The sequence below is a fragment of the Triplophysa dalaica genome, chromosome 7, assembly GCF_015846415.1.
Source record: "Triplophysa dalaica isolate WHDGS20190420 chromosome 7, ASM1584641v1, whole genome shotgun sequence".
Lineage (NCBI taxonomy): Eukaryota > Metazoa > Chordata > Actinopteri > Cypriniformes > Nemacheilidae > Triplophysa > Triplophysa dalaica.
The window spans coordinates 19,082,485-19,107,600 of NC_079548.1; the positions used below are offsets into that span (position 1 = coordinate 19,082,485).

At 38.9% G+C, this 25,116-nt stretch overlaps 2 protein-coding genes across 4 annotated transcripts in view; both read left to right on the forward strand.

Moving 5' to 3' along the window:
- LOC130425673 (dedicator of cytokinesis protein 6-like) overlaps positions 1–3,865 on the forward strand; it is a 39,827-nt gene extending 35,962 nt beyond the window's left edge. For both annotated transcript variants that reach the window (XM_056752005.1, XM_056752006.1), the window contains 2 exons: positions 1,009–1,182; positions 2,360–3,865. In XM_056752005.1, coding sequence (XP_056607983.1) covers positions 1,009–1,182; positions 2,360–2,402 — 217 coding nt within the window. In that variant the 3' untranslated portion in view covers positions 2,403–3,865. The remainder of the gene's footprint in view (positions 1–1,008; positions 1,183–2,359) is intronic.
- A 643-nt stretch (positions 3,866–4,508) lies between these two features.
- kank2 (KN motif and ankyrin repeat domains 2) lies at positions 4,509–24,687 on the forward strand. Of its 2 annotated transcripts, none has more exons than XM_056752965.1 (13): positions 4,509–4,639; positions 9,343–9,437; positions 15,134–15,196; positions 15,404–16,771; positions 17,638–17,850; positions 17,959–18,064; positions 18,172–18,795; positions 18,900–18,987; positions 20,980–21,199; positions 21,668–21,810; positions 21,908–22,108; positions 22,682–22,780; positions 22,900–24,687. In XM_056752965.1, exons 3-13 carry the CDS (start codon positions 15,160–15,162, stop codon positions 22,954–22,956), a joined length of 3,156 nt encoding a protein of 1,051 aa, XP_056608943.1. In that variant the 5' UTR covers positions 4,509–4,639; positions 9,343–9,437; positions 15,134–15,159; the 3' UTR covers positions 22,957–24,687. The 2 variants fall into 2 exon arrangements, with proteins under 2 accessions (XP_056608943.1, XP_056608944.1); XM_056752966.1 differs by lacking the exon at positions 4,509–4,639 and adding an exon at positions 9,076–9,151.
- Positions 24,688–25,116: the final 429 nt, after the last annotated feature.

Here is a 25,116-nt window from a genome sequence, read left to right on the forward strand (position 1 = left end):
TCAAATCCATACTAACATGGTATTATTTTCAATATGCTGGTCTTAAAGATCCTTTGATAATTTTTTGGAGGATTTATATACAGAAACGCAATGTAATATACATAACTGTGTCTTTAGAGATCTATAATGGCCTTACATGATGAAGAGTTATGTTTTTATTACCTTTCAATCTCCATACAGTACGGGTCTCCTTACATGGAATTTGCCATGTTGTTTCTACAGTAGCCCTAAATGGACAAACTGCTCTGCAGAGCACGTCTCGTAAATATGTTATCTCCTGCGTTAGAGAAGCAAAACGTGAGGACATATTTGTACTGTCTCTAAGTGCTTTGAAATGGAGGGTGAGCATGGAGTGAGCCTTTGGTTGCAATGCAAAACCTCACCACTAGATGCCACTAAATTTTATACACTGGACCTTAAAAGTCCGGGTAAACTGACGTTAAAATGTGTGTTCTGAGTTTCTCATACAACAGAAAAGTGTTTTTAACCACCCACCCAAATTTGAATTGAGAAAAAACGTCCAAGTAAATAATATACGTTCTTGGAAAAATAAGGTTAACACTCTGCTCTCAAATGCTGGGGTCGTGTCCCCTGTTGGCGCTGAAGCCACGCCCACTGGCATCGCTCAACCTGAGTCCACAGTAGGGTTATGTGAAGATATTTATTGGAGGATTTGAATTCAAACTCATAAAAAGATTAACGGTTTGACTCCACAATTCAGTACTACATACTTCTGAGTCTTTGTAATGTGTTTCACCAATACATTTCTAACATCTATAATGTGTTTAGAAACAATTCTCAGAATTCCGTTTACCCGGACTTCAAGGCCTGTTCACACCAAGGATTATAAAGTAAAAACAAATTAAGAGAATAGCGACTTTTATTTCCAGCCAAAAGAACAATAAAACAGTATAGGCTGGATCTGAATATTTTGTTCTTACTACAGGTCTACATGTTATAGAAAGTTCTTCTCCGTCTTACCAGCTAACAGCAATTTTGTGTATTCAGGTGTGAGGATGCTCTGAGGAAGAACAAGTCTTTGATCGGTCCAGATCAGAAGGAATACCACAGAGAGCTGGACCGCAACTACACTAAACTGAAAGAAGCTCTGTTTCCTCTTATCAACCGCAAGATCCCTCAACTTTACAGACCCCTGCCTCTGCCAACCCCACCAACACAGAGGTAACACCACACAAACACCTAAAGCCAGGCCTCACCACAAGATAATCGGGCCGGTTTCTTCCCTCCCGACAATCCTAGGTGAAGTCCCGATGATCTTAAACGACTCTACAGATTATTTGATCAGATTTCCCTCTGTTGTGTGTTAAGAGTGAATGAACCTTATCGGAAGAACATCGGAGCTGTCCCAATTGGGAATCTTAAACTCAACATGTTAAATATTTTTGATCAGAAATACTGATGCATGCGGGAACACCGAGGACAAACCCACAATTGTCACTGTTGATTGTCACGTGGAATGAAACGGTACCCAATCAGAAAGCCAGCTGACAGAAGCACAACAACCGTAGTCACACCCTTTTCTTTACTCTGTCAATTTTCTTTCAAATCATGACAAACACTATCACCGAAATTACGAATAACTTCAATTAAAAAATCAGGCTATGTGCAAGTGATGGTAGCGGTAGAAGTCTGAGTGTTCTGATGGTTTAAGGTAGAACAGAAGAAATAGGTCCAGTGGAGCCAGTAGACTCTCTCAGGTGATAATGTCAGCAGCTATTTTTTACAAAACCGTATTAATATTCTTTTTTAATAACTGTGGAAACATAAATACAACAATATTTGAAAGTTGCAATAAAATGATATCTAGTGCTGTGCCACCTTAAATGATTTAGACGTTGCTGCTTGAGCAATTCCTCAACGATAAATAATATACCATAAAAGGTTATACAGTATGTACACATTTGTCTGTATTGAACACCTATATAATAACATACCATGAAATAATAATAAAACTTGTTCTGAAATCTCAAGAGAATTTGAGAGATTTCCTGTGTTCACGATCAGGACTCTGTTTGAAAATCTGTTGTTATGTAGTGTGCTTTCTTTGTCACATCATACTGCTCCACACATTATAGGAGCAAAACGATTCAATCTAGGATGTTTTTGTCCTCATGTTTGTGGTCTCTCAAAGTTTGAAACTTATAAGATTATAAGACAAAAATCTTCTGCACTTCGATAAGGTTGCATAGAAGCCAGATTGGCACTTGGGGATTTTTAAGTCGATCCATTTTTGTCTGTTTGTGGCCAAAACAAAATATTACACCTGATAACGTAATAAAAAATAAATCTCTAAGCCACGACTGTGAGTGGATTTATCAGCACTTGTTCTTCCTTGCAGGAACTCTCTCAGCCGATCCAGTTTTCGGCGGGTGGAGTGCTGAGGTGTGGCGGAGCTGAGCGCGGGTGGACGTGAAGCCAGACGTGATCTCTCGCTTCACCATGTCACCCCCCAAACCACACACTAACAAACTGCACATTCCTCTCATGCACAAGCCCTCATGAGCCATTCTCTCCAGCTTTCTCTCCTCCTGGTCAGTTAAAAGAGCTGGAGTGTGTTTATTCTGAGAGGTTATCTGCTATAAACACAGTCATTATGAGCTTCATGGGCAAAGCAGCTTAGTCATTAGTAGGGAAGAAGGTTCTTACTCAACATCGGAGGTAATTTTAGATTCTGGCCATTCAGATACTCCTCTGTACTTCCTCTTGTTCGCTTGTGTTGTCTTTCTCGATCTCGTGTGTTTGTGTGAGTGCAAGAGGAGAAACGGCAACGGTTCGTCCAGGCGTTTTTGTGTACATTGCGTTGTCGCAGAAATCCTTGTAATGCTGCCATGATTTATTATGCACTCGGTGGATTAAACCGTTGTCTTTTTGAAGGCTGACCTCTGACATGCAAGACCCACAGACTGGCTCGGTTTGATATGACACATTTAATCCACTCATCTGTGAAGAATAGCATCCTTCTTTGTGCTGACTGTTTTTCAAACTTATTCTGCTGTTGGCTCAAGTATTGTGAGGTTAAGCGAAATGCTGGATTTCTTTCATGACTGTAGAGACCCCTGAATCATTCTTTTGGGCTTTATGCTGCATTAGGCATTAATATAGTCATTAACTGTGGAAAAGTTTCCAAAGCGCACTAACAGAAGATTACACTAACTTTCTGCACTGACTGCTATGAATTTTGTCTGCAACTGCTGCACAGAATCAGACTTTCAGACACAAATATGTTTTACGTTAAATGTACAGAAATGTTGTGTATACTATTTACTGTTATGCACAAGTATTGAATCTGGAAGAAGAAAAGGGATCTGAGCATCCTGTGAAAAGGAACATAAGGAAGATTTGTTTTTTGAATGTAGCTACTGTCTAAAAAGAGCAATACTTGTATTTACCTGTCTACTGTAGATGGACTGCTGTGTTAATCTCTCTTGCACTGTTTTAATGATTTTTTTGTGAACTCTACTGCCTGTCTTGGCACTATACTGTGCAAATTGCTGGTCTAAATACTGTATTTTTAATAACCAGATTGTTTTTATTTATTCATGTATTTTTGTCTCTTTTCTACATTTACATTTTGTATTAAAAGAAATTCTTCCTAAATGTGTGTTTTCAATAGCAGCAGAGTAGTTTTGCAAATTGTAAAAATGCAGATTTCATTCTTATTATTTTTTTTATATTCAATTGAAATGTTTTGCATCAGGTTGTATTTTCCTGTAGTTAATGCATTAGCTAACTTTAACAATGAGCAATACATTACAGCATTTAAAGATTTGAGCAAAAGTTGTAATTGTTAACAGTAAACTGAATTAACATCAACTGTATAACATTAATTACATAAAAAAGATGATACAAACTGCAATACAATATTATTCGTTTTTAGTAAATGCATTTACTGATGTTATCAAATACAAATCGTATTGTAAACTGTTACCACTATTTTCCATTTGTTCAGCAGAGAGCCATGCTAACATTGTAAGACCCTCGAGCTGATGATGTAGCCAAAGATGATCTAAGTATGCCTACTTTTAAATTGGTTTTAAATTATGGACACTTGTGATCTTTATTTGAAACAGACGTATGATGTTAAAGCCTCGGACCTTTAGACTATGTCGAATGGAAGATGCGCTTTATTCTGTGTGGCAGCGGTACACACGACGTAAGGGCGTAATGACGTCATGCCGCCTAGCAGAATAATAAAAACCTGATCGTAACCTTATTGTCAAATCACATATTGCTGTACACCGACGCATTTTAAACGGAAATCACTTATCGGTGCATGCATACATGTTTAATTTTATTATTTCGTGATTTAATACATTATTAAATATGAGATGCATTTATATCACTGATGCAAGTGAATGGGGGCAGTTACAAATACAATATATATATATATATATATATATACAATAATAATTATGATGTCCCCTAGATTGGGCGATATTAAATGTGGAAATAGAAATAGCAAATATTTATTGAGGATTGTGGGGAATAAACGGCATGAATCTGGCTCTTTAAGAGCTGAGGGAGGAGGGGGTTCAGCTCATGATTTGGCTGCGGTGTTTTTGTCTCGCTGTCAGTGAGAGCGCTGGCCTTATCCACTGAGGGGACTGGAAGGGAGTAGGTAAGATTATATCCATGTTTCTGCGTATTATTGTGCTTTTTTTATTTAATTACTTATTTCATGAGAAATTTTGAAGTTGAAGATATATTATCGCTTTTCCATTTGCTTCCAATGCCGTGATGCTTCAGTCTTTGTCCTGCTTGGTTTTACCTTCAGTTTCAAAGTAACGGGACCGCGGTGCGGATTTACCATTTAAACCGGATTTATTTCAGCTTTTGCATTTGTGTTAATTGTTACGGGAGGTAAACTTGCATTCATTTGAAGATCATTCTCAGTTTACCTTCGCTATTATTGCCATATGGCATTTGTTTGGCATCTTTTCGTGGGAAGCGCGCACAATGCTTTTATGAGTGTGACGTGTGTTATAGTAGTTCAGATAAACACGTGTAGTATTTGGTTGATATTTAATATGATAGCTTGATATTGACAAAACATCCTTATATTATGTAAAGTTGGGTTATTCTGCTTTCTGCTCTCGCTTTTTCCCAAATAGCCAAACCAGGTAATAAAACCAATTATTGTATTTGATCTGTTATAATAAAAATGATCATACGGACGGTTAAATGAGTGCTAATGGCGGTTAGGGGTAAATTCTTCATTAAATAAAAGCCCCGTGACTCTGGGGAGAGGGTGGGACTGCTCGAGTTCTTCATGACTTCCAGATGTTCACTTTGCAGCAGTGACTTTGAATTAATCCTTCGTCCTTCCTTCATTTGGCTGTGCCCAGAAACTGTTAACTTGTACCACGTGCGCTTGGTTGTTTTCTTACACTGTGCAACTGTGATTTTAATTATCTTGTTAGATATTATCTCCCCAAATATGCATTTTTATGAAAAGGGAGGGAAAGATAAATATTTAGCTCAGAGTCTTCTTGTTTTTGCAAACCATTAATTACGTTGTGTTTATATAGTTTACTTTTAGGCGATATGCGTTTTTCTTTAGTCGATTTAATTGAGAACTTTGCATTCAGACGAAATATAAATGCGACTGTTTTGATCTGGTTACTTCCATCATTGCATATAACTAACAGTTAGTATAAACAGCTTGTAAAGCGGTTATATGATATAGTTCTGCGCGCAACAGGAGCGCGCGGCGGTGGAATGCGTGTCGTTTGGCGCGCGGGGTGAAGCCGTGGAATTTCTCGCGCAGGAATGCGCGGCTGTAAACCCCGTTTGTGCGACGGGACACACGCTGGGCGTCTAATGTTGTTTGTAAGACCAATGAAATTAAGCCACATGGCTACCAGAATCAAACGTGTTTAATTTGTTGTCGTTGTTGACCTTCTCCTGCGTTTAACTTGCGACTGACATTCTCAAGATCTCAATTGTTTCTCCTTGACATCAATGAGATTAAAGGGAGACCAAATGGAGAGTCTTCTGCTTGTTTATTTAAATAGCCTAGTGAGAAAAAGACAGTACTCTGATCTTTTAAACTTAGTTTGAACTTAAAGATTTTCATCAAATTCATCCATGTCCAAGTTGTCCAGTTGTAACAACTGTGTTGAGTCTTTATTTCTCCATAAGGAATTATTGAAGTAACAACTGAAGCCAAGTTATCACTTACCAGATGAATTATGAGATCTCCATTATTTGATATGAAACGGCATCCAAACAAATGTTCTTAAATGTGGACTTGTACGAAGCTAAAAAACACTCTCAGCAATTTTATGGGATGTCTTGTTCACCTTATCCAATGCAGTGAGCATTATTCTGTTTGATAGATGTGTAACGCTGACTGTCGCTGGTTCAGTTCAGGATGTCACTAATGTGCAATTCATTGTACAAAATGCCAACAATGATCAAGGATACAAAGAGTCACCATCAACAGTTAGTTTGACCATTGCTGCCTTGAAATAAATAAAGTTCCTGATGTTTCATGCTCATCAGAAGGCCATTACTGTATGCATGCTTGTTTTGTCAAGAATGATCTTTTCATAGTGATCGTCTTCATTTTTTTACTGTTTGACAACTTTGGAGCTTATTATGATAGTTACTCTGCAAAAGTTTTGCTTTCCACTTGAATAACCTGGAACCTATAAATGTTCCCCTGCCCCGGTCTAGTCATGAAATCTGCTTTCTTTTCCCTTTGTTTACATTACCAAGTCTGACTATCCCCCTCCACAGCTGCTCCGACCGCGGTGATGCATTGGCACCCCTTGAACACTCGTGACCTAATCGCCGTTGCGTGACGCTACGCTTACAACGCGTCTCTTTCTCCTATGCTTTTATATTTCCACCCCTCTGATGATCCCCCTCAATCCCTCCTTTCACAGGAATTTGCCTTGAAATCTTTTTCGGAGGGGTAAATTTGGATGTCTGTGGTGATTCCTGTTGCCTAACTCCACCCTGCGGGCCATTTCCTCTCGAAGGTCGGCACAATGACCAATGGCGTCGCGCCGTGTGTTTGTTCTTCTCCCGCTCCGGCCGTAACGCGAGTGGGGAGAGGCCCATCCCAGGGCCTTGAGCTTTGGCTTCAGCTCATGGTGTTTCTAGAGATGCAGTATGTTTCTCCAAACCACTCCCTAATGTAAAAAACAGCACCATATGTGCTGGGCGTGCTGTCTTTGGTGGCAGGACGGACGGTTTCCACCTGGTCAAAGGCTGAAACACAGCAAGTCTGAATGAAGATCTGTTACATAAGATCTACTGTAACTCAGGTGGGCCAGATCAGGTCATGGCGTTCTTGCCATTTGTCGTGTACATCACTCGTCCGTCTGTGATTGGATATCGACACGATCTGTCATCACTTTAACAGCTTTGGACCACCAATGGAGATATTCCCAACAGAGTTGCGTCTATCCTACAGTGGCATGTCCTTCACCATATGTCATGTACTTATTTCTACATGTGTTGAATGGGATCTGCATAGACACACAATATGTAGAGATACATTAGGCCTGCATGCTTTATTTTAACTGTCGGGACTGAGGGTTGTTGAATTATTTGACTTCCTTACTTCAAAGACGCGGCACAGTTCCCTCTTTGTCTGTTGGCTTTCTTGAGTGCTCAGAGGAATGCATGGAAAAAATCACAATCTTCACGGGCAACTCTCTTAAATCTGTTTAGAGACTCTGATCACTGCATATTCTATACACAGCTTTCTGAAACCTCATCTGTTTGTGCTTTATTTTGCATATGGTCAGCAAAGAGCGCAAAACCTAAAGCCAATGGTATTCGCTATGACTCACTCTGGGACTTTCTTTCTACCGAAAGCAGTCTGGAGATTTCGCTGTGAAAGTATTTTTCGCTCTGGACATTTGCATTTAAAAATCACCCTTTGCTTCTTTTGGTGGCCTTCCTTTTGCAGACCCACATCCCTTTGTCTCCCTCTTCCTTCCCTCTTTCTAGCTTGTTTTTCTCTCTATTTTAATACTTACTTTCTTTGTCTCGCTCTCTTTTTTCTCTCAATAATACCTCCCCGTTTTTTTCTGTCTTTGGCCCTGGCTGGGAGGAAGTGTCCGACTCATTTCTGGGTCTTTGGGGAATTGTTGGCTTCCTGTAACTCTTTCTAAATTCTGAAGTCATACACCGTACCTACAGCTGTTTTTCATGACTCATTGCACCCCTTACGACCCTAATGTAGTTATCCATCTCTCATTCGCTTGTGAACTTTTGTTGAGCAATTGTTTGATATGGGTTCATGTGGGGTGGGAAGGGAGCATTTGCATGGTCTTAAATCTGACTTTTTTTTCGAAAGACAATGTAATGTTGTCAAAAGAAATGAGACATCACATCTGTCTGCCATTCCTGGTCCTAAACCCGTGGTGAGCATGTCCATAAAAACGTAAGAGATTACGGTAAGGCCAGTCCCCGTTTTTGTTTTCCAGAAAGAATCGAACTCTCAGCAGTGGGCGAGCGAGAACCATTACGTGTGTTTTAAAGGCAATCTCTCTGTCTCTCTCCCTCTCTCTCTCTCTCTCTCTCTCTCTCTCTTCTATCCATTACTTCCAGCCCTATATTAAAACCAGCTGTGGAGTTTAGGTCTGAATGAATGGCTCTTTGTGATTTGGCTGTCACTCCTGTATAAAGCTCTGTTTCTTTCTGCCTCTAGATATTGGCATGACAAAAGTGTTAGAACAATGTAACCTAATGTTCCCACTATGACGTTGTTACTCAATAAAAACATATTCGCCAGGACTACAGAAATGCACTATAAAAGAACATACACTTGACACTTCAGATGGGGGGCTTAAACGTAGAAATAGAAATCTTTGATATCCAAGAGTGTATTTTTGAGGGTCATTTTCCAGCCATGGAAATAAACCGAACCAACCAAGCACACAGTTGGTTCAAGTGAGTTCTGGTTTTGAGGAATTCTTTGAGGTGCAGAGGAGGTCTGTAATGGTTTTGGGTGTCATATATTCCTGGTGACCAGCAGGGGCGTGTCTGGTTCTCTAGGTTTAGGCGGGTGACTCAGAACGCATTGCTCAAAGTGCAGAGCTTTCCCAGGCCAAGGGGATTTGCCAAGAAACATGTTGTTGTGGTTGGGGGAGACGAGGGGCGTGTTGTAGTGGTAAGCAATGATGAGAGCCAGGACGAGTTGGTCTCTCTTTTTTTTTTGAGCAGCAGTCATGAGGAATGGGTCCTCTTGTGTTCAACCCAACCATCGAAAATGATGGGTGTGGCCAAAATCATGCAAAGAATCTGCCAAAGTTACTCATGATGTGAGCCGATGTGTAAACATATCGTCATTTTTCCCGTTAGGATTTTGGTGGCACCGTTAAGACGCTGGAATCGTTCGAGGAGGGAGGAGAACCTGAGCGAGGAGGTCGGGGAAGAGAGACCAGCATTGCAGCAAAGTGAGTTACTTATTTGAAGCTATCAAGGGCTATCTTTAGACAAGATACAAATGACAGAATCCGTTTAAGGAGTCAATTTATTTCTAGTTTGTAGATAAGGACCTCGAATTCCATGAAACAGCCAAGAAAAATGAGTCGGCTTGTTCGCCATGGACCTTGAATTTCACACGCTGATAAAGTGACCTTTGAACATCGCCGCAAATCAAAACTGACCAGCCCTCGAGGTTTATCAGACCCACGCAAACTAATGATCAGACGTTCTTCTTGACAGGTTTTCATAATATGACACAGAGTTACAGGATTGTTTTGTATTTTTCAAGTTATAATGAGGCCTTCTCTGAAAATCGTGCAGATTTATACAAGCCAACAAGCTTACCAAAGTTGTAGGGGTGTAAGATTCTCTACATCCTCTTTTACCCTTGATTGCTAATCTTAATAATTTTGGTGTTGGGTGGGGGAGACCCTGGAGGCAGGAGATGTTAACTTCCTTTGCTTTGGAATGTAAAGCGAGGGACGTTTGGAGAGAGGTACTGAGAGAGGGGCATAAGTTTAGGGCAACGCATTCCTTCCAGATGGTTAGGGTAGAGACTGGCTGTACTGGAAAGCTCTTCAGGCGTGCCAATGAGAAATGGCAGAGGGCTGATGGGGAGGAGGGCACACTGTGTTCTGTTCACTGTCAACTCAATGGAACACTGTTTATGAGCAGACAAAGAGGGTGGAAGGTCACCACCATACATGAACACATGCCTTTATGCAGCAGTGGCCAGTGCAGCTCTGTTCTTCAGCAGGAGAGGGTGGATATGGTGGGCTCCAGGATAAGGATTGTTCTGGAGCATGAGGCAAAACATTGAAACAAAATTCCAGCGTAGCTACCTATATGTGTGATTTTGCATTAAAAAATGGCTGCTCTCCCTCTGAAACCTTGTCTCTCTATATTTGGTGATTTTTTTTGTCATAAATCATTAGTTTCAGTTGCTCCTTTTGTTTGCATGTGATTTGCAAATATACAAACGAAGAAAATAATTAAAAAGTGATTGGCAACTTTGACAACACAGTATTAAGTCATTTAAAGAGGTCATATGGCACGAATACATGTTTTTCTGTGTCTTTGGTGTGCTATAAGTTGCTCATGCATGTATTAGACACGTCAAATTGCAAAAATTCAAGTGTCGGAACAAAAGATGCATTCTATCTAATAGCGAATGCTCACCCAGACCTGCCTGAGACACCTCGTGTAACCACACCCCCAGAAATCTACATCAATTGCGTGATATGATTTGACTAAGACTGCCCAAATGTATACGCAATAAGGTGGGCGACCTGTCAGTATTGCCCTGATGTTCCAAATATGGTAAGAAGTGTTACATTTCTGTCACACGGTTGCAGTATTCCAACAATCACGATGAACTTTGTTGAAAATCCGTGCGTTTCAGAGAGGTGGGGCAAAGATACAAACATGCACGGTATGTGGAAAATACAGCGTTTTTAAACCTTAAATCGTCTATACACATTGCATAACATCCTAAACAAACCATAATATTGGTTTTTAGCCGTGTCTCTTGACTCCTTTAAAATGTACTGTGTTTATTCCATTTCCTGAAAAACAGCAAATTTGCACTGTGAAAAAGAATTAAGCAAAAAAATACGGATACAATACTGGCAGAAAATTTAATTACCAGTACATTTTCCGTACATTTCTGTTAATGCGAAAAAGCAATTTAATGCAGTGCAAAATGTAAAATACAGGTAAAAAAACTGTAAAAATGAATACGGAAAATTCCTGAAAAATGAATACAGTATATTGTGCCCTATTTTTACGGAGTGTGGAGATAAGAGGTTTCGGAAGTACTGCGGCGTTATCCAAAAAACACTAGTAGAGTGTTATATATTTTGTTGTGTACATTATTCCAACAGTTACCAAAAATCTAGAGAATTAACAATTTTAACCAAGGTAATGTCCCTCCTCATTGAAAGACGGACACTAGTCAGTGGCATCATGTCCACATTATCCAGAGTCCTGTAAGACTGATTTCCATCAGCAGTAGAAGTGAAGACACACCTCCCTTAATTATTGTTTTGCAACCTTTAGCATTGAAATGTACACATTGTTTCTTTAAACTATTTTCGTCAAGGGTCCCCATCACAATGTTAATGTTTTGAGTATTTTGTAACTTGTTGCTATGTGGTTTCTAAAAAACTTCTGGATGGTTTTTTGTTGCTTTGCGGATGTTTGGGTGTTGCTAACTGGCTTATTCCAAAGTGTCCACCCAGTGTCTAGACGATATTCTGTCGTCTAAATTTGTCTTGGGTTCCTCCTTCAATGTAATTTTTTTCCATTTTATCTGCTTCCAGGCATAAATCATACATCAGGATGGCACACCACTCCTCAAGAAAACATTGACATTTGAAGCGTCATTCATGTTTGTACTTTAAAGTTATAGTTCGCCCAAAAATGTATATTCTGTCATCATTTACACCCTCTTGAGATTTCAAACCTGTTTGCTTTCTTGCTTCCGCAGAACACAAAAAAGATATTTTAAAGAAAGTTGGTAACTAAACAGCTCTGGACCCCATTCACTTCTATTGTATGGACACAAAACCAACGCAAGTGAATGTGGTCCAGTAAAAACAACATTTTTCAAAATATCTTCTTTCGTGTTCTAAAGGAGAAAGAAGTCAAACAGGTTTGAAATGTCAAGAGGTGAGTAAATGACAGAACTTTTATTTTGGGGTGAACTATCACTTTAAGCAGCTTTGTACACAGTGATGATAATACACAAATGTTTGACACTGATATCAGAGGTTCATCTTAGCAAGCAACACCATTGAAAAGAATAGAGCAGCATGGATTTGAAGCGAAGGAGTGTCTTTATGAGACAGTGGAGGTGTTGTTGGTGTGTGCCCTTTACACTTAGTGTTTTTCTAATTATGGCTCATCCAAGTGTCCCCCTGTCAACACCCTCCACAGCACTGACGCTTTTCACACGAATATACACACACACACGCACAAACACACAAACATTTCCTTAAGGGAACTCAACAGACATTTTAGTGTTTTTAACTAATTTTAGACAGAATATTATTTGTTTTGGCTTTGTATGGCATTATTTGTGCATTTCATATTGGAGAGAAAAAGAGAGGGAATGCGAGCAAGGCGCACCCAGACGGCAAAAGATTTCATTTTGTCAAATTTAGGTCTACAAAATACCACATTAGTTTAGTCAGTGTTTCCGTATGCCCTACTTTCCCTCAAACAGGCAAGAACATAAACAGACTCAGAGGGTCACGAGATTAGACAGGGAAAGTTTTGGTTTGAGGCAGCGAGGGTTCTGATTATGAGCTAAAATGACAAAAGCAGTTCTCTGTGAGATCTATCTTTTTAGCTTAAGCTGAACTAAAAAGCTCTGGGGTGAATTCACTAAGAATGCATCTGATGAGATGGTCGCTTGTACATGCTGACTGAGCTGTTATAGCACCCTGGAATTATGCAAATTAGGGAAGGGTGCAAAAACACACCGCCAGATGTGATGCCAAATCCAATTTGCATGCGACAGGTTGCAAAAATGCTACAATTTTGCCTAAATGCTCTAAAAGGGACAGTTCACCCCCCCCAAAAACATTTAAACACATTCGAGTTGTTCTAAGTAAGAGATAATGTACAGGCAGCAGGTTGTGACGCGAAACGGGAGGGTCTTGTTTCACACTGGAGGGGCTTATTTCACGATAACAGCCGGCTGCTTGTAGATTATGCCGCTTATTACACGGCTACTTACCACATGAGAAAAACTGGACATGAAATGTAAATTTGGATGATTTTATTAGCTCAATTTTACTGAATGCAGAACTTCCGTGAGGAAGTTTTTAAGGTAAGAAATGAGGTTCAAATGTCCCGACCATCAATTTGGTTTAATCATTTGTAAATATAATGTCATTTGTGTGATCATTTACATTTCTTTTGCGTAATATTAAACTGCACCTGTCAAAATGATTTGGAGCATCCGGATTGCTGGGTGTTATTTTTTTCAAGCAGTTGTTATCTGAGAATAACAACCCTCGCAATTTCGCAACTGGCCAATCAGAATGAAGTATTCCATAGCGCCGTGTAATAAATTTGTATAAAATGTTTTTGGAAAAATGCTTATAACCAAAGTTCTTGGCCAAAATTGTCTACCAAAGTTAATATTATTATTAATAAATTATTTTATATTTTTTTGTTCTGTTGTTGAACTCAAACAGTTCTGGGACACTTTTGACTATAATTGTCATTTTTTTCTACTTTAGTCAATGGGTTCAAGAACTGTTTGGTTACAAGCATTTGTCCAAATATCATGTTCAACCAAACAAAGAAATTTATACAGATTTGGCACAACCAGAGAGTGAGTAATTCATGACAGAATTTTCATTTTTCTGCAAACTTTTCCTAAGAACAAAGCATATCTGGATATGTGTTAACGTATATATCATGATCAATAGAAAACCTACAATGTTTAACCAAAAAAATGACCTTTACTGATATTTCAACCTATTTAGCTCAATGTTGTACCGTTCAAAAAAAGTTTCACAAATGTTGCATGAATTCACTCTACTGTCTGCTAATATGCTTTGAATGTTGGGAACAGAGATAACCCATGTCCACTGCCAGCCTACAGACTGTTAAAGCACACAGCACCCCCCGCCCTCACTAATTTATGACCTAGAAAGTTAATCTTTGGCAAAGAGACACACCAACGGAGATGCACTGTGGATAAAAAAGAGAACAACATGATAAAGAGAGAGAGGAATACGATTTTGCTAACATCCACACACTCATTGCATCGGTTTCATTTCGTTTAATTGATTTAGGGCTGGAATGCTTTGCATCAGTTGAAATGGGCAACCAAGAGAGCGGAAGAAGGAAGTGCAGTCAGCTGCTATCTCCAGATCATCAGCTGACACATAAATAAGGGAGAGAAAAGTAAATGGAAACCATTGAAAAACTGTGGGATAAAAGGAATGGGCGATAGTGCCTTTGTCTGTACCTCAGTTCTGAGAAGCACAGAGTGCGTGTTCAGATGATTCCTAATAAGGCTGTAACTAGAAGCTCAGTTGACCGCCAGGGAACGTTCCCTTGTTTTTTCTCTCCTTCAAACAAGAAGAGCAGAAACAAACAGAAACCAAACAGGCAAACTCTGGCAGAGAATAAAGCAGCGCAAGTGGGTTTGACTTTAACATCAAAGAAAGCCGTAACAAAGGGCTAGTTGGTCTTATACACAGATACTCAAAAATGATATTTCTATCATCGTTTATTCAACCTCATGTTGTTCCAGCCCTGTATGGATCTTTCTTCTGTGAAAGACAAAAGGAGATATTTTGAGAAATGGTTTTGTATCCATACAATGCAAGTCAAAGGGAGCCAGTGTTGTTTGGTTACCAACAATTTTCAAAATATCTTATTTTGTGTTTTGCAGAAGAAAGGAAATCATACAAGTTTGAAATGACAAAAGCATGAATAAATGATGCAAGAATTCCCATTTTTGCATGAACTCTGCCTTTATTTCTACTTGAGCCTATTTTTTTGGTTTCAACCAACACAAAAGTTGTGTTGTGTACGGCAACCTTATAAGACAGTTGGCAATTGTTTAACTGTGAGGCAAATTAACTGCACGCGATAACCCTTATTCGGTTGTACAATTACTTACAGTGTCACTCTTCTCTAGGAGAGATTGGCTGCTGAAAGACAATCATGGCTCAGGTGCTACATATGGACACCAGTTTTCCAGGTACTGTTCCTATACATATTGTAAAGTTTACATACTCTGTTTAAATTATGTTATCCTTATCCTATTACCTCCACTAAAATGTTTATCTAGAGAAACCTGAAAAATAAATTAGCAAATAAAGGCTTCAGTGAAATTATTTTCTCTTTTGTCTGATCCAGAGATTAGACTAAGATTTCCTGCAGTTTAAATTGTTTCCTGTGTCCTCAGGGAAGATTAACCCCCCGGCTCCCCCCTTGCATGGAAAGGATCAAGAGGCTCCGTACTCAGTAGAGACCCCCTACGGCTATCGTCTGGACCTGGATTTTCTCAAATACGTCAATGATATTGAGAAGGGAAACACTATCAAGAAGGTTCCAGTGCACCGCCGCCCGCGATATGGCTCACTTCCGCGTGGCTACGGCTACACGGGCTCCTGGTGGACTTCCACAGAGTCGCTGTGCTCCAATGCCAGCGTGGACAGCCGTCACTCCTCGTACTCCTACTGCGCTCCAGGCTTCCACAGCATGCAACGGCCCAACTTCAGTACAGCACGTGTGGAGAAGACTTTGTTGGACGCTCGCCGTAAACTGGAGGAGGAAAAGGAAGGCCGTCAGTCCTCTAACTTGGGCAGCATGCACAGCTGCGTGGCCGGCTCCAACACCTCTCTGTCCAGTGCACACAGCTTCAATCGTGCCCAGGGTGGCTCCTACACTCCGATGAGCTCTGGCTTGTCCACACCCGTCTCACCCACGCCCGCACATTTGCAGCACGTGCGGGAGCAGATGGCCGTCGCCCTGCGGAAGATCCGGGAGTTGGAGGAGCAGGTGAAGACCATTCCAGTACTGCAGGTGAAGATCTCCGTGCTTCAGGAAGAGAAAAGGCAACTTAGCGTACAGCTCAAAAGCCAGAAGTTCCTGGGTCACACGCTGGGGTTTGGTCGGAGTCGTCCACGTGGAGAGCTCTACATCGACATACCGGAGGAGGACACGGCGGCAAATGGTGCCTCGAACAAAGCAGCAGGGAGTCTTTCACCGACCACCCCGGGGTCTCTACAGGACTCAGGCTGTGAAATCGAGGAGACCGTAATTGTAGGTGGAGCACGTCCAGGGGCAAGAAAAGAGGTGCGAACAGTAGGTGTGGGGCCAGAGGTGGGGCAGGCAAGCTGTCGTCATGTAGGTGTGGAGGTACGAGAGGAGGACTTGGGCTTGCTCCCTGAAACTGAAGCCTTGAAGACAAAGGTGGAGCTGTTAGAAGTTCAGTTAAGGAAAACTGTACAGGAACTACAGGGTGCTCAGAAGCAAGTGGAAGCGGCTCAGAAAGACAAGCAGGCTCTTCATCCACAGGTTGACAATGCGGTGAAAGCCACCAGTCTAGGCTGGCAGGAGCAGCATGGTGAGGCTGGTGCAGGCCTACACACGGTTGTCAGTTTTACCCAGCAGCCGCATCAACAGAGGACCGTTGGGATTCAGGTGTACACGCTAGAACAGCCCACAGTAGTGGGTGTGGGGACACTGCTGAGAGCCCAGGGCTGTAGTTCTCCTGCTCAGCCGCTGGAGGGTCCTCGTCGAAGACATGTAGAATCCATACCAGCAGAAGGTGTGTATGAAATCCTAAAGTCTTTATTTAAGAGTTTGTCATTTTGAGCATGTAAATTAAGAGTTCATTTGCAGAAACAGAATCCTCTGCTTTTTTATTTTGAAAAATCATGTTTTTATTCTAAAGTTATCACGTTTTATATCTAAATTGTCTGAGTAATTAATACTTGATTAAAACAACTGTCAATCATTGTAATTACTTGAAATACACAATAAAAAACATGATTTTTGACTATTGTTAAAAACAGAGTTGTCTGGTTTCGCAAATGAATTCTTCAAATGTGAATATGTTGACACATTTACAAAATTCCTAAGGAATATAATTATTAAAAAATATCAATAAAATGATAAAGATAAATATATATATCTGTAAACATTTACTCACCTTACTTGACTATATGACTTTCATTGAAAAAAGCGGTTTGGAACAAGGGCACTTTTCCATGCTAATGTATTCAAGTCAAATGAAAACGGACATAAAAGAGGACATGAAATTAATGATCAAAGTAGTAAAAGTAGTCCACATGATTTTGCACCACAAAAATTTCTGAATTTATAGTTTTGTGTTAACAACAGACTTAGAGATCTGTTGATCGGTTTTCACATGTGTGGCAGTCTCAACGCCCCAATATTAAGATATAGGCCTCCAACTTTTGAGATGCTTTTAGCTTTTTTTGTTTGACAGCATCATTCAACATTGGTTTTCATTGTATAAAATTGCATCTGAATTTTCTTCTGCTTATGTTCCACTGACTGTAAGAATTTCATAGGCACAAGCGTGAGAGTTTTAATTATTTTAATATTAATAAACGCGACTATCAACTTCCACCTTTAAAACTAATTGAACTGTTAACTTTTCACACTTAGAAACTCCACGCGAGTTTCCCATCCCAATAAGCTCCAAGCAGGTGCGAGAGGTCTTGAGGAGTGAGGTTTCTAAATCAGTGCCAGTGACCAACCAGGCAACTGCTATGGAGACGAAATGCAGCCAAGTGCCTCCTGTCTGCCAACGGCTGAAAGAGGGAGAGACTAACCAGAAACCAGCAGAAGAAGCCATTCAAATAGATGCAACCCAACCAGGTTTTCCTTGTTTACTTTTAAGCTTTTAGGATAATAGTGAATACGCTGTCTACGAACATTCATTTCCAATCGATGACACTGACTCTTTTTGTGATTCGTGTTGGTTAGCCTCCCCACAGTCTGCCTTGAGGTCAATCATGAAGAGAAAAGCAGATGGGGAACCTGGCTCACCACACACCAAAAAGAACCTGCAGTTCATAGGAGTCAATGGAGGGTAAATCCCACACATAGACCACACAGACATACAGTTTAACCAACCAAAAGCTTGATTTTTTTATCACATGGAGACTTTAATGATCTAGTAAATAATGTTGCCTGCAGGTACGAGTCAACATCCTCTGAAGAGAGCAGTTCGGAAAGTTCAGAAGAGGAGAGCGATGCTAGCGAATACCACGAGGCTACAGAGAAACTACCTGAATCTGCATCACACCAGCCGCAGGCGACCTCCTGCGTTGTCTCTGAGACACCAGGTGCTTTAACACCACAGCACAGCACTGCCCAGACACCAGCCAATTATACTGCACCACAGAAAAGCACCAGCCAATCACATGCCACGGATACAACTACACAGCAACAGGTTACCCAATCACCAGCAGCAGATGTGAACACAGAGCACTGCGGAAGCCAAACATCAGTTATTGCCATGGCTGTTCAATCCACTGCCACTTCAGTTCAACAGAACTCCATGCAGTTACCAGCCGCCAGTGATGTAGCCAAACAAGCTGTTGTTCAATCTAAAGCCACTGAATGTGTAGTTCAGCAAAGTCCCGCCCAGCAAGAGGTTACCAATCAATCACAATCCACCGGTGCCAAACCTCAACAAGATGTAAGCCAATCAAAAACCACTGACCTCACTGGCCAGCACGGAGCTACACTGTCACAATCCACTGATGCCTCAGCCAAACAGGACATAGCCATATCCTCCAGCACTTTCCCAGTGAGCAAGTAAGTTCAAACACAAACAAATCACACAAGCTAATACGAGTGATATTTTGTTTGATGTAGGCTGGCTGTAAATGTTGATGGATACGCATTGTTGTTTTTGTCAGGCCTGAATTGAGCGACAGTCTAAAGGTGGCTCTTCATACCTTGCAGAAAGCGCTCAGTCAACCAAATGCATTTAGCCATCAAGAAGCGGTATGTTCATCAGTTATGAAACATTCTTACATTTATAAATGATAGATTGCATAGTACTGCATAGTTCTGACGTTTAATAATATATTTGATCTTTAAATAATTATATTACTTTAATGATTTATTCAAATTAATATTTTGATTTACCAGGTTACTTCAAGGTGAAGTTTGAAATTATTTTAATCAAAAAATCCTCATGAATTGTTTAAAGGAGTCATATGACACGGCTAAATAAAATATTATTGTTTTTTTTAAATGTAATGTGATGTGTTTACACAATTTAAGGTTCGTAAAATACTGTATCTTCCACATAGAGTGCATATCTCCTCTTTACTCCGGCTCTCTGAAAATAGTAGATTTTTTACAACGCTCATCGCTCTGAAAAATGAGGTGTGCTATGATTGGCCAGTTAACCAGTTCGTAGTGATTGGTCAAATACTGCAACCGTGTGACGGAAATGTAACGCCTCTTACAATACTTTAGGTTTCAGAGAAATTAAAACTAAAGCATTTAAACTGAGGATACCAGAATAGAATAGTTCACCCAAAAATAAATATTCTGTCATCGTGATGTCATTCAATGCGACTCAAAATACCTCAAGTAATGCTGGGAAAGCTGTGAGACCCGCTCCAGCAGACTGGCATTGAGTTTGGAAGGGTTTTAAAGTTTATGCAAAAGAATTCAAAATTCCTGTTACAGAGAATTCACATCTTTGAAGAGATAGTTCACCCGAAAATGAAAATTCTGTCATCATTTACTCACCCTCAAATTTTTCCAAACATGCATAAATTTCTTTGTTTTGTTGAACACACAGGAAGATATTTAGAAGAATGTTAGCAACTTAGATTTCTGGGACATCATTTATTACTATAGTAGAAGTAGTTTTTTTTTCTGTTGAACACAAAATAAATGATTTGAAGAATTTAGGTAAAATATTTTAATGGTAGTCAATGGTGCCCTAGAAATGTAAGTGCTGACATTCCAAATATCTTTCTTTGTGATTATTTATATTATTTATTATTATATTTTATTTTGTGTTTATTTATATATTAATTTATACAGGTTTGGAACAACTTGAGGTTGAGTCATAATTTTCATTTTGGGGTGAACTGTCCCTTTAAAGCTGCAATCTGTAACTGTCTGGCTATCACCACCTCTGTTTAAAACGTAAAATTGCAGGTAACTTTATCTTCAATTTATATCTGTTGTCCAGGCGATAACGTCAAACTGACATTTTCCACAAAATTGTATCAAAGTCCCTTCAGGAAAGCTGCCACATTTGCTTGCCATATGTGCAGTCGTTTCAGCCATTCAAGTCCTGAAGTCCCATCTACTTGACTGCGGGAGAACAGATATCTCTAAATAACTGGCTAAAAGCACAATAAAACAACAGTTTTGACCAACATTAAATCTGACATCAACCATACCACAACTTTCGTTTCTTAAGCTTCATTAATTTATATTGAGCGTTGAATCCCCCCTATTCATAGTAAAAGCAGTGCTTCATGTTAGCCAAAGTCTGCTTTATTGTCAATACATTACATACATATAGAGGATTGAAATTGTGTTACTCTAACACCCATTATGCATGCAAGTAACACGACACAGAATAAAATAACACAGATAAATACAAATTATTATATACATTTAAAATACAAATTTTGCAGGCAAGATTATTTAAAAAAAGAAAAAGAAGATAGGTAATGGCAGATGAAACCAATGTTTCACATTGCACATGTGTTAATATCTGTTGTCTGTGACTGTACCTGACAGCTCAAATTATAGTAAATCATTATTTAAAGTTTACTGTTATGTAAATATTTGTATGTTCTTGCACACATTTTTTGGGGGGGGGTTTGCTTTCAACCAGAAAGATACAGATTTAAATATATTAGGTTCATTAACTATATTGATGACTTTCTAGTAACTAAACGTGAATGTCTGTTTTTTCCACACGCAGTACTAAAAATACATTTGTGTGTGTGTGTGTAACAGAGGACAGCGTACACCACCGTGTTGCAGGAGTGGCTCCGAGTGTCCTGTCATAAAGCTGCTGACACTGCAGTGGTCAAGGCGTACATGGACACCTTCGCCTCCATTTCCCCACAGCTACTGCAGTTTGTCATTAACATGGCAGACGGCAATGGAAACACAGCTCTGCACTACACAGTCTCGCACTCCAACTTCCCTGTAGTTAAACTGCTGCTGGATACTGGTTAGTGTCCCTCTCTTCCCTGAGCAGTGCTCATAGCTAAAACACTATTTTTGTACTGTAGGTGTGTTGTGTGGTGATGGACTGCTGAATCTAGCCTGCTTTATTCCAGTCCCATTTTCTCCCTTTCATTACTATCTCGTACGTTTATGTTTATACATTTAGCGGACGCTTTTTTTTTAGAAAGGAGCTTACAGTGCATTCAGTTTATACATTTTATCTGTATACATGTAGTGTGTTCTCTATTAATCAACCACTCTCCTCTTTCCCCGTTAATTCATATTATTGATGTTGTTCATAAATTCATACTTCAAATTAATCTTTTATGTTTGTTGTATAAGAATTTGAATGATGCGAAAAGAAGAAGTTCCTACATTTGTGTGACAAAAATAACCCTGATCTTTTATTTAGCATGTGACAGTAGTGCTATATCTGTATCTTTTATTTATCAGCTGTGTCCCTGTCACACAGGTCTCTGTAATGCTGACAAGCAGAACAAAGCGGGTTACACAGCTATCATGTTGACAGCGCTGGCTGCCTTCAATTCCGACAGTGACCTTCAAACCGTCCTACAGCTGCTCTGCACTGGAGACGTCAATGCCAAAGCCAGCCAGGTACGCCCCCTCGTGCTCAATCTGTGTACTGCGTTGTGAACAAAAGCATTTTGCAGTTGAGTTTTTCGATTCATCTGTGATCATGCATGTGTAATAGGCAGGACAAACAGCGCTGATGCTGGCGGTCAGTCACGGCAGAGGTGACATGGTGAAAGCTCTGCTGTCCTGTGGAGCCCAGGTGAACCTGCGAGACGATGATGGATCTACAGCACTCATGTGTGCCTGTGAGCACGGGCATGTGGACATTGTACGCCAGCTGCTGTCCATGCCAGGCTGTGATGCCACGCTGACTGATAATGTGATTATATCCTTTTTTCGATCTACTATCAAATTTTGATTTCTTATTTCTTTTCTTCTTTTCTCTTCTTCTTTTCTTATTATTTTATATTCATTTTAATTTATTGCAATTTTATTATTGCATTTTGGAAATAAGAGGTCATCATAAATAGTTAAATTAAGCTCTGTGAATAACATCCGATTTGAATTTCATAATTAATTTGAAATCTAAGTAGAATTAAAATACAATGAAAATGCAAGATATAAAACAGATTATAAATAATGTTAACATGTCCTCTTTCATTAAATGCATACACTTATATGCCAAATATGAATAGATAATATTAAGGACATTTTGTAAAGCTGTATAGAAGAATTTATTGCTTTGGTGGTATTAAACTTGCTTTTTAACATATAACTACATTTTACAAAATAAAAGATTTTACAGTTAAATCGTGTATTTATGTTTTTTTCATGTTTATGGTTAGTTCTGTTTAAAATCCTACTTATGATTGGAGTTAAATTCTGAATGTTTTCTGTAAGGTGTGGTATATTGAGTATGCCATAAGTTTTTTTTTTTTTTGCTGTTCCACAGGATGGCAGCACAGCTCTGTCTATTGCACTGGAGGCCAGTCAGAATGACATCGCTGTGCTTCTCTATGCACACCTAAATTTTGCTAAGCCACCTTCCCCTGTAAGTACTCTTGAAGTATTAACACATCAACACAAAATTGCACACAATATTTCCTGATATTGTCTTGATAGCTTATGTTTGTGTTAAAACTAGCTTCATATATTTTTAATTTCCAATAGGTGTCGCCAAAGTCGCCGATTTTGGGATCTTCTCCCCCCTCTTCAGAATTGAAGTGAAGCCTTCATTAAATAGATGTCATGTGTCTCCTCTTCCAGCATATTTCCTCATCCATTCCACTGTCACTGTGTGTGATTTTTGTGTGTGTGTCTATGTGTACAGTATGTAGACCACGTTTATTTTTTCCATGTAAAATTGAGTGACGTTCATAAAGAGACGTGCACTCAAAACAAGAATCTGAAGAGCTTTCAGAAAATAAGCACTTGACACCGTTGGTTTTTTTTGTGTGTTTTCTGTTTTCTTTTGTATCTTTTAATATTATGGTTGCAGAAAATGTCTTGTTTAAATAGACAAGATTTGATTTATATCAACAAGCGTGTAACAGCAATATCATTTATACTATCATCAATTTATTTCTTGAGATTAGACATTGAGTGTTACATTACACAATGGAATGATATATGTTTGCTTTAAACTATCCAGCAATATTTAACATTGAAATCATCCAGTGTCACACCGTAAATTATTGCAATTGTAAAAGTGTTGCTTAAACAACTAAAACCACGTATCTTACTCAAGTGTCCTTTCCTAATTTTTACAGTTCACAATAAAATAAAAATAATTTTAGACAATTAATTGTCTCAAATTAATAAAACAATTATTTGCCAATCCGTCTCAACAGGAGGTATGAATGTTCTGACACCAGCTGTTTTTAAATCATACATTTTAATACACTTGATTATCTGTGTGTAATAATACATCAAGTTTGTCCAGTTGTCTCTTTTTAATGTTTTAGCATTTTTACTAAAACACATTGTCAGAAATCCACTTGCTTCAAATAATGTTTATATTGAAATGCTGGCCTTGTTTTTTCTGTTCAAAGTGTCTGACTATGTATAGATTTTATAGTTATTACTCTAAAAGACAGTGTTTTAGCCATTGATTCCTTTATAGCTGATGCAGTATTGTAGAATTGGTGTAGTCTTTAGAGGGTGTGCTACCATAGATAGAGGACAGCATGGTTTTGCCATTGTGATGTTTAAAGACTTCTGCAGTTACCATAGTAATGTAGACAATGACTTGCATTGGACCTTAAGTGAACAAGGTCTCTCCAAAGACAATTATACTGTAGACGAGTGTACAAAAATATATGAGAACTAATTCTTGTTTGTCAATGTGATTGCTATTGCAATGATACATAAGAGAAGGTGATAGGATGGTACGTAAATAAAAGAAGTTTTGATTTGGTTAATGAGATCATATGTTGTTAAGCGTGTGAACAGAGCTGGGCTGACTGAAATGCACATAGTTTGGTACGTGTTCACTGAGTGCAGAATAACATTTGATTTCACTTCTTTATTCTCAGTAGGTTGGTTTAAGAGTCCAGAATGTGGAGGAAATGGTTTAGAATTGTCTATGATGAATGTAAGATGTTTTTCAAAATGAAAATAATATATGTATCATCTCCAAAGTTTTAGTGCAAAGACTAAAGAATTCTGAAGTATTTTAACACTTAAGTGGATTTTAACATTTCAAATGGAAAATCATTGTTAAATTTGATTTTTTGCTAACCCACTTTGTACACATGACTTCTTATAACCAGTTTAATAATTAATTTCATACACTTTTGTATTTGTTTTATTTAAGTGTATTTGAATACCTTTGTAATATCTGTTCACAGCTTATGTATCTTCTGTCACGTACCTTTATGTACAGAGCTCACGTTGAAAGTTGTTTGTTTGTTTTCCTCATTCTTTTTTAAAAAAATAAACAAATGTAGGAAGAAACTTGCTGGGATTTTAATGCTTAAACAGCATGGGTTTATTTTTCTGAGATTATTTCAATGTTGATTTAAAATACTTTAAATGGCTTTTTATTGTCATTATACGCTTGTACAACGAAATTTTGACTCTCGCATTAAAAGTTTACATATACATACGAAAATATGTATATTTGGTAAATGTAAACAATTGCACAGAGAATAACAGCAAATGGAAACAGATGTGTAGTAGACATTGGAAATGTATTTATAGTATTAAATATAAATACATATTAAAAACATTTGTTTTCAACATTGTTATTATATAACTAAGACACTCAGAGGGCCTATATAGATACATTATTGTAAATTGAGATTAATAAATGCAGTTAAAAATCTTGATCGATATCACGGTATTTTGTATCGTTGAAGGATTACGTCACAAAAAAAATGAGCGTGC